The sequence below is a fragment of the Equus asinus genome, chromosome 8 (assembly GCF_041296235.1).
Source record: "Equus asinus isolate D_3611 breed Donkey chromosome 8, EquAss-T2T_v2, whole genome shotgun sequence".
NCBI classification, from domain to species: Eukaryota; Metazoa; Chordata; class Mammalia; order Perissodactyla; family Equidae; genus Equus; species Equus asinus.
This window is the reverse complement of record NC_091797.1, coordinates 45,491,625-45,506,823: the sequence shown is the minus strand read 5'-3', so window position 1 is coordinate 45,506,823 and position 15,199 is coordinate 45,491,625. Positions and strand designations below refer to the sequence as shown.

The window sequence follows — 15,199 nt, the reverse complement described above, 5'->3', positions numbered from 1 at the left end:
GGGTTGAAGTTAATACAAAGTGTTTCTGAGTACTGTCTTTTTGATTTGGGAACTTAATAAAAAAAATGACTCTATCTGCTTTCTCATCTCTATTCTGCAGATTTAGTTGGTGGGTACAAGCTTCACTCACCTGTTTGCTATAAATAAAAGAAGGTGGGGTTTTGACCAAAGCTGGTAAACTACTCTGTCAAACAGAAACTAAAGCCATGGAAGGTGGTTGACTCCTATTGTCATTTCACCTGTGGTGAATAAATACAGAGTTTGAGGGGCCAGCCCGGTGGTGCAACAGTTAAGTTTGCACGTTCCGCTTCTCAGCGGCCCGGGGTTCGCCAGTTCGGATCCCAGGTGCGGACGTGGCACCACTTGGCAAAAGCCATGCTGTGGTAGGTGTCCCATATATAAAGTAAAGGAAGATGGGCACAGATGTTAGCTCAGGGCCAGTCTTCCTCAGCAAAAAAGAGGAGGATTGGCAGTAGTTAGCTCAGGGCTAGTCTTCCTCAAAAAAATATATAAATAAATAAATACAGAGTTTGATATTATAGACCCAGCCTTTGGAAGTCTTGGTGTAGAAAGAAGAACCTTTGGTTGTGCTGGATCAGTGGCTTGAGTCAGCAAGTGTCCCTGGCAGCCCTGCTCGAACCACACAGCCCGTCCCTGATTCCTACCCTCATTTCCCTTCCTCTCTGCAACTGCTGATTTTGTGTCTTTACTTATAAGGAAGGGTTGAAAATGCCTGAAAGAATCCTGTTGGAGAGAAATGGGGATGGGGAATGGGGTGGTAATGGTACATAGGAATGCTCATCTTGTTAAAAGCAATTGAAATGTAGAAAGATTAAAAAGAAAAGGTCAGAAGGTTAAATAAAGAATAATTAACATTTTTGAAGAATGATGTTTTCTAGATGCCTATATGATTAAAACAAGGCCTGGAGTAACCCACCAGCCTCATGAGTAAGAGTGTGGCCCACGGAACCTTTGTAGTTAACAAAGTGGGTGAAATACTGGATGTCTCTAGCATGCCCTTAACCACTTTGAAAATGTCACTTGTTCTTTCCCCGGGAAGTTAGAAATGAATGAGTTACTCCTCAGACATTTTAGAACTTCAGGGGGTAGATGTTAGATCCCATTTCTCACTCCCCCCATAGCAAATATTAGGAATGGTTCATGTCTCCATCTTTCCAGGTGGAAGGTAGAAAGTATGGAATTATGGAGACCATTATTTTCCCACCTGGGATCCAGAATAAGTTAATCACAGAGATCATTCTGATGGTATCACTTGGTATTGAAATTGGACTAGAAATATACATGAGGTCTGAAATAATTTGTAAATGTCTGAGGGGGTAAGATTTTTTACTTCAGTTTATCTATCAGCTTGTCCACTTAACTGGCCCAGGAATGAGAGCCACTGGTGAGCCCTTTCTTGCTCTTCAAAAAATGTTCCTGACATGCTCCTGTTTTCCTATTTTCTTGTACATTATTCATGCTGGTTACTTCATTTCCTTGTTCCGTGCCTCCCTTTGGACTAGCGTGCCCAACTAATTTCTGAAACAGGTAAATTGCTTTGATTCTTCTGGATTATTCCATAGTGAATGTGATTTTCGTTAATCCATCCCGGAATCAAAATGGTAACACTGGGGTCTTTTTGTTACTAACTTTTTGGGGCAGACTCAGAGCTCACCTCATTTTGCACGACATTTCCATAATGTTGGCTGTTGAATTCTGTAGATAACGATGTATCTGTTCAGGACCAACACTGTAGGTTCCTTGAATCCTAAGCGGGGTGGGTAAGCTGATATTTGATTTTTAATATTCATATTTTTTTAATATTAATGTCGACACATTGATGTATCTGCTAATATAAAGGGTAAAATGAATCCCTTTTCCTCAGTAGTGCAAAGAGGAGATTATTACAAAAGACATTCAGATCATGACAGTGGCAAGCCTTCCAGTAGAGGGAAAAGATCTTCAAAACTGTACTCCACCATTGCAGAAGAGGAAGTGAATGCAATTGGGCACAGGAAGTCACAGCCAACAAATGGTTAGAGCCTTCAATTATCATCCCTCACTGACCCAAAGCTTATGAACTGGCACTAACACAAACAAACTTTAATTGAGTAACTTCTATCCCGGGACTGGGGTGATTCATACGACTGATTCTTTTCTAAATAGCAACAGGATGGTCCTTTCACTTTGGGCAAAAAGCATTGACTTAAAAATCTAAAATTAGAAATTCTTAAGAGGAGGATCAAGTTACTCTGGAGTATGGTGACTTGTCCTTTCAAATTTTTACCATCATGTAGGTTTATTTTTATCTTTGGGGTCATGTCTCCTATTCTCTTGCTTTCCCTCTTTACTTTTTTATTTGATTTAAACTGGGATCGGATCAGAAATTCTTAGAGTAACACAATTTATACCATTAGAGAATATTGGCCTAACACCTTACCTTACAGTCCTTAAGAAAAGGATCGATAAAGAGCCAGAGACTAAATGCAGACCTGTGTCATGCACATCTTTCGTGGACATTTATGACCCTTTAGTAAGAAAGAAAAAGTACCAATTAACTTTCTGACCTCTAGGAACAATTTATTCTATTTTACAGCAGTTACTCTATGACTTCTGTCTTCCATTTGACAAGGTAGTAAATTCTGTGATGTTCTGTTCAGGTGACGACAGTCCCAGGAGACGAAAAGGACAGATTTGAAATTGGCTTTAATCTCCAATGGGAAATTTTAGAACAATCATTGCTGATTCAGAGAGGAAATGTCTTTTCTGTGATGAAGTGCTCATCTCCCTTGTTAGTAACTTTTTATAAACACAACTTGAAAAATCTTTTAAGGGAAATCTTAGTATCATAGAAGAAAAAGAATATAAAATATTCTGATAGGCGAGATTTCCTTAAAAGACTTCTTCCTTTGGAATGAGGCACTTTCCTTCCTGTAAAACTTTATCGGGGGTTAACATATGAGTGTATTTAGGCTCCCAGGGATTAAGCGCATGGTCCAGCATTCTACCTATAGCTCCAGGCCCTTCACTCCCCTTAACAGGGCACCCCAGATGGCAAGTCAGTGGAAGTGACCTTATCGTAGGATTTATTCCAAAAGGATAAACAAGTCTCAAACTTACCACTTTATTATTGATAGTAAACCTCTGTGACCCACCTAGTAGCTTAAGAGCCCAATGAATTATGATCCTCAAGTGGGAACTATTGTCTTTGAGGACTTTTCTTGACATAGATTTAAAAACAAAAACAATAACAAAAAGCATCTACCGGCTCAACAACATTTGGAGTCAGCCTTCTTGGCCAATATGGTTGGATGAGCCATATGCTCCAACTTGTCTGCTGGTCCAGCCCACACTAGCTAGATGATGGGATGGAGTTAAGGACATGACCCACAGCATAAAGCGAAGTCTATAGGTCACGTAGGGACAGAACATTCTCTTTAGGCCAAGTAGCCCCTGCCCTGGAGAAAACTGACTTGGTCCTTCACTTTTAAAGGATTTCCTGTGTGGTAGACTTGTTTATAGATACATGGTTACAATAACTCTTTTCTCTACAAGAGATTTTCTCTGTGGTTTTCAAGAAAATCTATTATCTTCAAGTCATAGAAAAATTACATAAATGAACAGCTAAGACATTTTCTGAAGAGATGTGGTGGTAGGTTTTTTTGAGTATATTAAATCAGAATCTCTGTCTTTATATTGCCTCTTTTGATAAGAACATCCAAGGTTACATAGATGTTTCTAGATTTTAGAAATTTACATTTGAACTACTGTGTCAGTTGACTTATATCACTTGATTACTGACAAAGCACTGTTGATGCGATACAATGTTCCTTCTTCAAGAGGCCACTAAAAGCACTTTATACAGCACACAAAGAGACCACCCCCCAGTACCACACTCATCATCCAGTAAGGCTTTGAATTAAAATGAAAAGAGGATGAAGACAGAGATAAGCCAAATCATAGGAAGGCAAGAAATTCTGCATCTGTCTCAGATTTTTCCATGACCCCTTTGGCTTAAAATTCTCACTGTGATGGGCTGCAGCAAATTTTGATGGAATTAAATAGGACCATCTTGTATTTGCTTTTCTGCCTTGATTTCTTGAAATACTGACAGGAGCCAAAAAAGTAATTTTTACAGGAGCTTCAATTAAAGTAGTTTTATATATAATATTTTAATTTTGTTTTGTTAGTGCCGATTCCTAGCACTTGCCTGTCTTCACCTGTGAGAACTACACAGCAGTCTGCTTTCTGAATAGTTCCTGGTTAACAAATAGCGTTTAGCAGAGCAATTCTAGTGAACTGTGGTATGCACTTTCCTTTAAGTCTTTCAAGAGCAGCTTTGTTTATGCTGAAACAACTTTCTTATTCTCCTAAATCCTGTATCTGTGAAACAAACAGAGGCTATTGTTCTCAAAGCATGCTGCATATTTTTATCATGATTATTATGTTTTAATTGTGTGACTATTTTAATATTGATTTGACAGATAAGATGCTTACTTTCTTTTCCTAGAAATATTTGTAACTACGTCTTTTGAATTTCATATAATTTCCTCTCTATATTTAATTATAATCTCTGATGTTTTCATTCTAGCATGTCCTATTTTCTTAAAGAAAATAGTTGGTTTTGGCTTTGTATGCATTCTAATGTATCCTGCTTGTACAGGCCTCTTATTCTGAGATTCCTTTTATATATGACTTGGTTCTTCCATAATCCAAGCTACAGCCAACACATATTTGGCTGTGGCTTATAGTGTATAAGCCAGTGCTCTCTTCCACTTTTTTCACCAGATCTGGGTTCCACTACCCCTATATGAGTTCTTCAAAAGAAATTTAACAGTTGGTTGGCATTTTTGGCTCTTGCAGGAAAGTATAAAAAATGAGGGTCGACTACTGAATATTATTTTAAGGTCATCATAATGTTTTCCTCCTGGGAAATATGGATGTCAGCAGAGCTGAAAATGGAGAAAAGCTCAAATTTTCATATGAATTTCTAATTCTGAGTCTATATGCGTGCTTCAGAAGCTTTAAAATTCGCATATATATTTGCATATATATATATATGCGAAGTCAAATCATCTTCAAGAATGACAGATTTCGAGTTTGAGCCTCTCTGCACCAATTATTGCCCTGTAGACGGGATGTGAATATACATGGAGTTTTTGTGTTGAATTAATTACCTGTTCACTTACTCAAGTATCTTTTATAATTTTTATGGTATGTGGAGTGGTAATAGATGTATAGAGACACTCCAGCACTTTAACTGTGTGAATGCTTGCACTGAAGGAATGTAGGAAAACAATCTCAATTTTTTTTTTCCCCTGTATAAAGTCAGGTATTAAATCAGAGTGCCTAGGAGAAGGTTCCTCTGAATTAGTAAAAAGTGTGAATTTTATAAATATTTTAAAATAATTTCTGGCGTTTTTAAGTTTCAAGCAGACATAATCTTATTTAGACTATCCATTAATCTGAGCCTGACCAAAGCTACTTCAATATAATTGGAATTAGCATCCTAATGATATGCAATCAAATAGATGCTGCCTAAGGGCTGAAAAACAAGCTTGGCGAAGCACATTCCCCCTACAAAGTTGTTTGGACTTGTGACCTGGGCTAATAAGAAGGCAGGAGGCTGGAGACCGAGCGCTTTGGCTTCCAAACTCAGCCACTTTAGTTGTCTGGCTTCAGTTGCTTGATCTCGCTATGCCTCAGTTTTCTGTCCGTGAATGGTGCCTCCTGACAATACTAAGGAAATGTCAGCCTGGTACTAGTCTCACCATCACATTCACATTCACAATTGGCAGAGTTTAGTTAACGAAAGTGAATATTTTTAGAATGAATTTTTAAATAGTGTTACTACTCTAGTGAACTGCTTTGACAGGTCTCCAGAAAGAACATGTCATTATTCCTCTCAGTGACTGTGTTGGACAAATTCAAATTTTTGCATTCATGACTGGTAACAGGTCTATGTCACCAACCCAGAAACCAGCCTGTTAACTTGTTAGTGTTTGCTGAATCCTCCCAACTGCCCTTCTTCAGCTCGCTCCCTCCCCGCCCCCCAGCCCTGGAGGACTCAAAAGCCAGTGTCACTTGGATGGAGACTGGAGGACAGTGTACTTTTTGCAGGAAGATTTCTTATATTGGATTCCTCTGAATTTCAGTTAGCTCTGCTACAATGACCCTGGACCAGGGTTATCTCGGTTTTTATCCATGACATAAACATTTTGATGGCATGAATTTCTTCATTTTTAGAGAGGACTCTGATGTCATATCATATAACATGAGTTAGACCTGGGATTTTGAGGAAGCTAAAAGACTAGGAAGGATGAAATGCTTTTTTAATCTAAGAATTTAAGCAAATATGTTTGCTCTGAAGGCAAATGAGCAATGTGTGACCATATTTGTTTCTTCCTTTGAACCTGTCGAGTTGGAAATTTATTTTGAGTCACTTGACGTAGAGGAACACTTGTTTTGGTTTTAAAACGGAATGAATAAAATTTTCTAGCAGATTTTACTAGTGAGGCTCTATTTTGAGGTTAGATTATTGCAAAGTGTCTTCAAGATAAAAATATTATAAATCTTCTTGACTTCCTCCTGTTTATAGTACATATAGAAATTGAGAACTTAAAGGCCTCTTTGTGTATTACTATCAAATTGGTTTTATGATATAGGGAAAACTATTTATAGAAAATTATTTACCTTTTTCCCAAAGCCTGGCTTGTTAACAACTTTCAAAGGACCAATCAAACAAGTACATTTAATTTTTTTACTCAATTCAAGCTAAAAAAATAAAAATCAATTATAATATTTATTCATTGCTTTTCTCCTCTATCTGAGACTTTGCTCACAGCTGTTGGGTAAAAAGTCAAAATTTAAAAAAAAAACATACTTTTTTGATAAGATTTAAAAGGTTTATCCTTTTCAGAATTTTGGGTAATTTCCGTTTAATGTAATTCACTAAAAATTTAATTTTTTATTGTCTAGAGATCAGCATCTGGCCCAGACAACCAAATGGCAAGAGAAGTACTTTATTATGTTTGCATTTTGACTACTAGGCTTCATGAGCTTTCACTTCCTGAAATGTTAGTGGATTAAACATTTGAATAACTAGTTCCTGGCAAGATGAGTTTTTTAGCATAATGCTAAAATCAAAATGATTAGAAGCATAAATGAATCCTATTGTTTTTCCAGGACTGTGCTCCTGGTTGGATCATTTGAACTTCTGAGTGATGAGGCAGCTGCACGTCTTTTTCAAACCACACGAAGTGTGGGCGTTTGGTAGTTTTAGTGGAAGTGATGTCTGTACAATAGATGTTGTGAGTAATATTTAATAACCTTTAGTAGCCGTGCTGGAGAATGACATCTGAACCCTTTCCCAAGGTATAGTAGCAGTGAAGCCATGATCTAGTTGGAAAGAACATGGGCTTTAGAGAGAGAGATCTAGTTTCTGGTCTTGGAATTCTGCAATCCTGATTCCAAGAGTCAAAACCTTCCTTACAGGGTAGTTGTGAGGAACAGCAATAATAAAATCGAGAGTGCCTGACATGGCCCATCTCAATGGCTAGTTCCAGCAATTGTTCTCCCTTCCTTGCCTTGTAAAGTCTCAGTGGATCCTTCAATATTTATATGTAATCAGAACAGGCAACAATAACGGCAATTCTTCTGCCTAGTGGCTGGTTCCAAAAGGATTGAATATGCTGTGGGCAGTACTAATTCATTTTCACAGACTTTTAAACTATTCATTTCCTAAAGAGTGAAACTGACTTTTTTTGTGACACAGAAAGGTCTGACAGAGATCTGCTGGGGCCTTTCCTTATATCCTGTCCCAAAAGCAGAGAGGGTCAACCCTGAATGGTCTGCAGAAGGCATCGAATGGAACATCTGTCCAGCAGTGCCTCCTCAAGGCTGTGTTTGCCCTGTTCTTTCTGCTGCAGAAGGGGGCCGCTATGACTGAGGAGGTCGCCTGGCACAGAGCAGCTTCAGAGCTCTCCTCCTTCCTAGCATCTCCCTTCACTTCCTCTCAATCCTCAGCTTCTGGGGTCCTCCCCCTCAGATTCTCAGCCACATCTATGAGAAGTTTACCCTCTCATAGACTGGGTTCTTTATGTTTTCTTGTATTAATTTGTTTCTGTTTTTGTTGGTTTGTAATTTCTGTCTAGAGTCTCTAAACATAATTAAGTTGTTTCTGAGAGAGTTTACCCTGAACCCTCCCATTCTTAAAGGCCCCTGCATCTCACCCCATCATTGGTCAGGCCATGGGTATTACCTATTTGATAATGACTTCTTCCCTTTCTGTTTCAGCTTCAAGGAGAAGCTGGGGCCAGCAGGCCCAGGAGAATCCAGAACAGAAGCAATGGTCCTCCAGTAAAGATGGCCGTCAAGGCAGCAAATCTAGTGACTCCGGGGAAGAAGCAGAAAAAGAGTTTATTTTTGTGTGAAGGTCATCCGTGCTGAAGTCTTCTTGTGCAGGGTGCTTTTGTTAGCCATCAGAGAGGAACCAAGGGCAACACTTCTTCCTACTTGCTAGGCGCTCTTCTCTTGGTGCTTTTCTCTTTTCCTTTTTCCTTTGCTTTTTTTTGGAAAACAGAAACAGATCCATTTCTTGGTAATCAAAGCACATTTGTTTGGTCTTCTCCCAACCCTTGCCATTTGATTTCTAAGCATTCCTTCATATGCCTTCCACAAATGCCAGCAATTGTCCCCTGGGCCCTACTTGAATTTCTCTGAGGCAGCTACAGTTTGCCCTGCAAGATGAGTTTTTGGAGAAAAAGTAATTGGACACACACACAAGTAACGCCATCCAGCTGACTGGGGTACTGCTGCATGTACCTGTGTCACGTCTGCACTCGACTCCATAGAGCGATTTATTCTTGAGGTATGCAATTGCACATTGTAATTATATTAACAGAGCACACTAATAAATAATTTGTATAAATTATATATATTAGATCTTGGGTATGGTTTTTACATTCTCCCATGGGGAACGTCTTCCTTCCTGATGTGGAATTGTAAATTTAAACTTGGTCGGTGACCTTTGCAATACCATCAACAAGCACAGTGAAGAACAAAGTGAAAGAGGCCCACGGCTGGTTCTACCAGGTGCCCAGATTAATGTATATAGTTGATTGGAATGAGGTTTTATGAATATTCGTGTTTTTTTGAAGGCCTTTAATTTCTGTCTACATATTAGCTTTTAATGTGTGATTTTAAGAGAGAAAGCTTTGACACCTGTAAAAAATCAAAATACTACTCTTTTTAAGACATTTCACGAATATTCACTTACATTACAGGCTGAAGCTATTTTATTCATATGTATATTTATACCAATAAAATGATTTTACAAGTGGAATTTTGACCTTCTCCAGTTACTTTTTCTAGTTAGGATTGGCTTGTGGTAATGAACTTTCTTTGGTTTCCAGAATCCAAAATAATCACGGTTCCCAGATAATCAAACCTGATACATTCAAAATAAATGTAATTTGCTAATTCCATTACCTTTGGGAAGAAGATGAATTTTATCAAAAGGTTATCATATTGTGAGTTTGATCCAGCTCTCATTACCTCAAATCAGGCGTCATTTAAGGGATGCAAGCGTGAACTATGAAGTGTGATTTGAAGAGTCGCAAGCAGTGTGGTTGTCTGTTGGAAAAAAGAATCATAGAAGGTGGGGCTTGTGTGACATGACTGTTTTCCTCATTATTCCCCCCACCCCAACCCCCACACACATTCAGGTGCCTGGCATAGACTGAACGCTGGTAAATATAGACTGAATGGTTTGCTGCCATTGCATGAGATTCTATGAGGGTGTGCAGATACAGGATTGTTTTCTCCAAATGTAGGTCTGCTGGCATCAATGCTGATGGGAACAGACACCTCTAATGGCTGTCAAAGTAGAAGATGACAAAGATGGGCATCAATGAGCAAACGGGCTGTGGGGAGGCAGATACATAAACCAACTAAGTAGACTACAGTGTGATCGAGCCCACATTTGTAATAAACAGTGCTGTGGAAAGGGGGATTAGTTCTGTCTCTGATGCTCAGGAAGCCACAGAGGAGGTGACATTTGTGCAAGGCCTTGAAGTAACACCTGCGTAAGTACAGAGACTTTGTCTGATTCCTAATTATACCCCTCAAATGTTTGGTATGACTCATATTAGACCATAGGGAGTGGTAGGGAGATACAGAAAGTGCTCCATCTAAGGGCAATCAAGTTCACATTCAGTTAGAATTCTTTGTGGTAAGAACCACACCTGAAACCCCTCCCTGGATTTCAGGATAGGAGCTGTTCTTGAGAGAAGGGAGAAGGCCACGTGGTGAATAGCCTTGGTGCTTTATTAAGGAGTGGAACTTGACTGTCTACAGTAAGAGCCATTGCATATTTTTAAGCAATAATGTAAAGAACTAGGGCATATACAGAGAAACACTATGGACTGGAGGCAAGTTTCCAGTGGAGTGGCCAGCAAGAATCCGTAAGTTTCCCCTCATTGTGATGATCAGGAGGTGCCCACCCAGGCACCCCTTCAAGACAGCATGCTGTGGGGAGCATGGTCGGTTGACAGCCTCCAGCTGCTGTACACTGAGACCTGCTGCTGTGGTCATACTGAGGCCATGCGACCCCCACTCCTCCAGCTGCTCACAGGCAACCACTGAGAGTGGCTGGGCCCCTAGAGCTGGGCCATTCCTGCCCCACACAGGGCTTCTCTATGGGCAGTCTTTGCTCTAGGACCTTCCGTTGGCCTGACGAAACTTTCTCAGAACTGCACTGAAGTTCTTCCTACCCAAGTCTCCTCGCCTCTCTCCTTTCACAGGTGATCAGCCAACATCATGGTCTGAGGGTGCTCCCTGCCTTCTCCCTACACTTTTATCCTTCACAGACGTTTCCCCCAATTAATCTTCTGCATTCTAATCTCATCTTCACGTCTGCTTCTTGGAGAACCTGAACTGATACACTCACTCATATCTTGTCACCACCAATCAAGTTCAAGATCATGGATGTGTATCTGCTGAGCTGAGGGCTAGTGGATTTCTCCTAAAGTATATGGGCTTTCGTGTTTGTTTTGTAAATGTATTAGATAGAATTTGTGTCTTAGTCCGTTCTGGCTGCTATAACGAAAGTGTCATAGACTGAGTAGTTTAAACCACAAACATTTGCTTCCCACAGTTCTGGAGGCTGGGAAGTCCAAGATCAAGCCCTTGGCAGATTTGGTGTCTGGTGAGGTCTTCCTTCGTTCATAAAAGGCTATCTTTTTGCTATGTCCTCACATGGTGGAAGGGGACAAGGGAGGTCTCTTTTATAAGGGTCTCTCTGGGGTCTCTTTTATAAGGGTACTAATCCCATTTGTGAGGGCTCCACCCTCATGACCTAATCACCTACTAAAAGGCCCCACCTCCAGATACCATCACATTGGGAGTTAGGGCTTTAATATATGAAGTGGGGGGCAGGGGATACAAACAGTCCATAGCAATTTATAACATTTATTTATTCTTTTTTTTGAGGAAGAGTAGCCCTGAGCTAACATCTGCCACCAATCCTCCTCTTTTTTTTTCCCCTGAGGAAGATTGGCCCTATGCTAACATCTGTGCCCATCTTCCTCCACTTTATATGTGGGATGCCTGCCACAGCATGGCTTGACAAGTGGTGGATGGGTCCATACCCGGGATCCGAACCAGGAAAGCCTGGGCTGCCAGAGCAGAGCGCATGAACTTAATCACTGGGCCAGCCCTGATAACATTTGTAAATTTATAATTTTTCTTGAACAGTACCATCAAGGCAGAGAGTGGACTGATTGGCTTCTTGAGGTCCTTTAGAACTTTGACAAACCAGACCCCACCTCAATTCCAGGGACCCTGTAAAGTGCAGTGGAAGTGAAGAGAGCAGAGCAGGAGCTGCGTGTCCCAGAGAGCTCACTCAGGCCAGGTGACAGGGATCTGATGGGGTGGGGGCCAGAGTCTCCCAGAAAATCCTGAGACTCTGTGAGTTGAGTAAACTACTGCTAGGAGGAGCTGGAAATCTTCACAGAACACTAAACTACAGATCATGATTTTCCTGTTTGTGCCGTGTGCAAGCCCTAAGCTAAGAATGAGGTGATAATTCACACTGGATCTCAGGTACACTAAGCAGGCGCCAAATAATCCTGGAATCACTTCTTTCTGTTTTGGGGATGCATTCGTTGTATGGCTACATGGGGCAGGCTGACCTCCCAATTTTATTTTTCCTTAGTTTAACATTGGTCGGTCTGGGTCTACTAGCACGTGCCATTGGCTAGCCATCAGTCAAGCGTGTGTCAGGTGTTAGAAGTCAAATTGCAATTAAAAGTTGGTTACTGAAAATCCAGGAAAAGGATAATCGGCACCTGGTTTATGAGGATGGGGCGATCTGCCTGCAGTAACAAAGATGTTCTCATGCCTTTGACCCTGCCCTGTGCTCGCTCATTTCCTCATGTGATCCAGCTTTTGTTGACTGTCCATTTTAACTCTCCGTTTGCAAAATAGTATTCCCAGAGAAAATAATTTTGCGCACTTGGGAAAATAGAATGATACATTTTCTTTTGCAAAGAAGAAAGAAAAGAATTACAACAGGAAATCTCCGGACAGTGCTGATTTTTCAACAAAGTTACACCTGTCCTCAATCCCAAGTGTGAAAAATCCTAAAATGAAATGGCCTTGAAAGGAGTTTTAACATTTCTTACTTGCTAGATTGAAAGCACTGCCCAAGTGTGACCCTGCAGTAAAAACCACGTGGTGTTCATTCTCTCTGTCTGTATCGCTCATTGCTTTTTTCGTCAGAGCGAGAACATTAACCAACACCTTCTACAGCTTGTGCAGGGAGCCCAGCGGGGAGTCCTGGGAGAGGGTTGTGGATTGTGAAGCTGACTCATTCCCACTCTCTTTAGAAGGTGCTAAGGAAGTGGTAGAGGTTTCACACCCTCACTTTTGTCACTGACGTGTTTGGGGTCCTGCCTTCCTAGGTTCACACTCCATATAGTAACCTACCTTCCTGACTCTAACATCCATAGCCCAGAACCCAACCTCTTGGCCAAACTGCTGAAAACCAGAGGAAGGAAGCAAAGTAGGGAGGACAAAGGCAGACAGAAGGATGAAGAGAAAGAACGTATTTCGGTCTTCTCTCTCTTGTGTTTTGATTTTTTGTTTGTCTCTCCTAAGCTTTGACTGGATGTTGCAGAACTATAAATGCGATGCTTTGAGGCCGGCTGGCCCTCACCTCCTCTCCTCCTTCACAGTACAGTCCTGGGGTTGAGCAAACTGTCTGCTCACTGAGCTGCATTATTTTAACGTCTGAGTCCCCTGCAACTCTTACACACTGTGAGTGACAAAACTGAGAGCAGGAGCAGGCTTGATTCACTGCAATGGGCCATAAGTTCCACCTGCTGGTGCCATAATTAGAGTTAAGATCTACATGGCGTTTGTCTCACATACAGACATGGGAGAGCAGCGAATTTGGCTTCTGTGTGAACGGTCAGCTTCAGCCTGGGGCCAGGGGAGTCTGCCTGGGGTTTGGAATGTTGGTCACTGTCAGCCACAGTTCAAAATGTAGAGAAAAGCATTTAGGACCCACAAATTGCATCTTAGGATTTTTTATCCTCAGGTCGGATTTTACCTTGTTTCGTAACCACGCCTTGAATTTGTAACTTCCTTTGTAAAGACAGTTTACACAGAGCTTAAATCTCTAAGCCATTCCTGAAAAATTTCTCATGAATTAGACCCTCCCCGGTTGGAGATTTTTCAAAATTGGTGGAGATGAAATGTGTTTTCTCTAAGAGCGCTATCTATGCAATTATGAAATGGTGGCAAATTTGAATAGAATGAGGGTAATGCACTTATACTTTCTAGTTATAACTTGCATTAGATTCAACTCAAAATGAGACTGTCGGTTACACTGTATGCGCTGTTTACACTGTGGGCCTGTTCCATGCATTCACACCCAACCCGGGACTTCGAAATTGGGCACAACTCTGTACCTCCCTTGTTATATGGTGATCATGAGGTCTTTTTTGACAATAAAAACGTACATTTAGCCTTAGTTTCTGAAGGTGTGAAGGAAGAAATCATTTCAAAGACAGAAGCAGTGTCGGGGTGGCAGACACACCGAGTCGTTTACCGTGTGATCAGAGGGGCCTGGCTGCAGACACCACTGCTGGGAAGCTGTGCTTTGCTCCCAGCTGTTGAATCCCTGCAGAGAATTCAGAGAGGAACCGTCCATGGAGTCTTCCATAGAGGAGGGTCCTTACCCATGGCAGGCACCATGGAGGAGGAGCCCTGGAACTGGGCCTGCAGAATGGGAGGTGTTGGTGCAGGGGGCACTCAGCTTAGGGACATTCCTAGACCAATCCAAAGGGTCAAGAGGTCACTCATTTTCTTCTCTCAGGTCCTCAGAGGAGGGGAGAGTAAAGGCAGCCTGTTTCCCACTTATGAGATCAAAGAGTTCAAAGGGACACTTGACCCTGTGGTGGCTCCATTCACATTGAGCCCTGGCCAGTCCTGGGAGCCTGTTCTCTCAGAGATCAAGTTATTTTGAGGCTGGCTCCTCGTGGGCCATCTTCTCACTTTGATCACACCCCCAGGTGACCGTATCTCCTCCCGAGGCTACAATTCCTACCTTTGTAATGATGTCCCCCTCATTTCTTGGTCCAGCCCAGTCTTGATCCAGCATCATTAGGATAATCCATAGGCATAAGGGACTCTATATGTCCAATACCAATGATTCATGAATGTAGGGTGCCCACACGGCATGCTCAGTAATGACAAAATCAAATTTTATGATTCCATAGAGATCTCCAGGACTCACAAGACTCATCTCTTACTGGAGATATGGGACCAGAACTGCCCTGCCCTTCCATTTCTATAGAGCAAAAACTGATTTGGGCAAAAGGTCGCTGAGGTTGCTCTTCGCCCATCCCAGGGACCTTGATGGGGCCCTCATTCCCTGCCATTACTAAGGAAAACCTGGCTTTATCCCCTCCAGGTGTAAGGACAGAGAGGACCATTTGCAAACTTTGACATGATTTGCTGGCCTGAACTGCTGGGCTCCAGGAGAGCGCTCCTGCGTCAAAGCCAGCTATGGCCCAGGCACACTTGGCAAAGGAGACCAGCTCCTCCAACTGCCACTGATTTTTGAAGCTCTAAACAGAGTCCTTAACCTGCAGGCCGCAGACTGGGTAGGATTCAAGGCATCTGTGAACTTGGA

The 15,199-nt window shown here is 41.5% G+C and overlaps 1 protein-coding gene across 10 annotated transcripts in view; it reads left to right on the top strand.

Annotated features, from left to right (window-relative positions):
- Positions 1-9,343, top strand: part of CARMIL1 (capping protein regulator and myosin 1 linker 1) — a 309,026-nt gene extending 299,683 nt beyond the window's left edge. For 4 of the 10 annotated variants that reach the window (XM_070515533.1, XM_014851589.3, XM_070515535.1 and 1 more), the window contains 2 exons: positions 1,886-2,035; positions 8,296-9,343. In XM_070515533.1, the coding sequence (XP_070371634.1) occupies positions 1,886-2,035; positions 8,296-8,432 (287 nt within the window). In that variant the 3' untranslated portion in view covers positions 8,433-9,343. The remainder of the gene's footprint in view (positions 1-1,885; positions 2,036-8,295) is intronic. The other 6 variants (XM_014851592.3, XM_014851590.3, XM_070515537.1 and 3 more) reach the window with 2 other exon arrangements.
- The last annotated feature ends 5,856 nt before the right edge of the window (positions 9,344-15,199 follow it).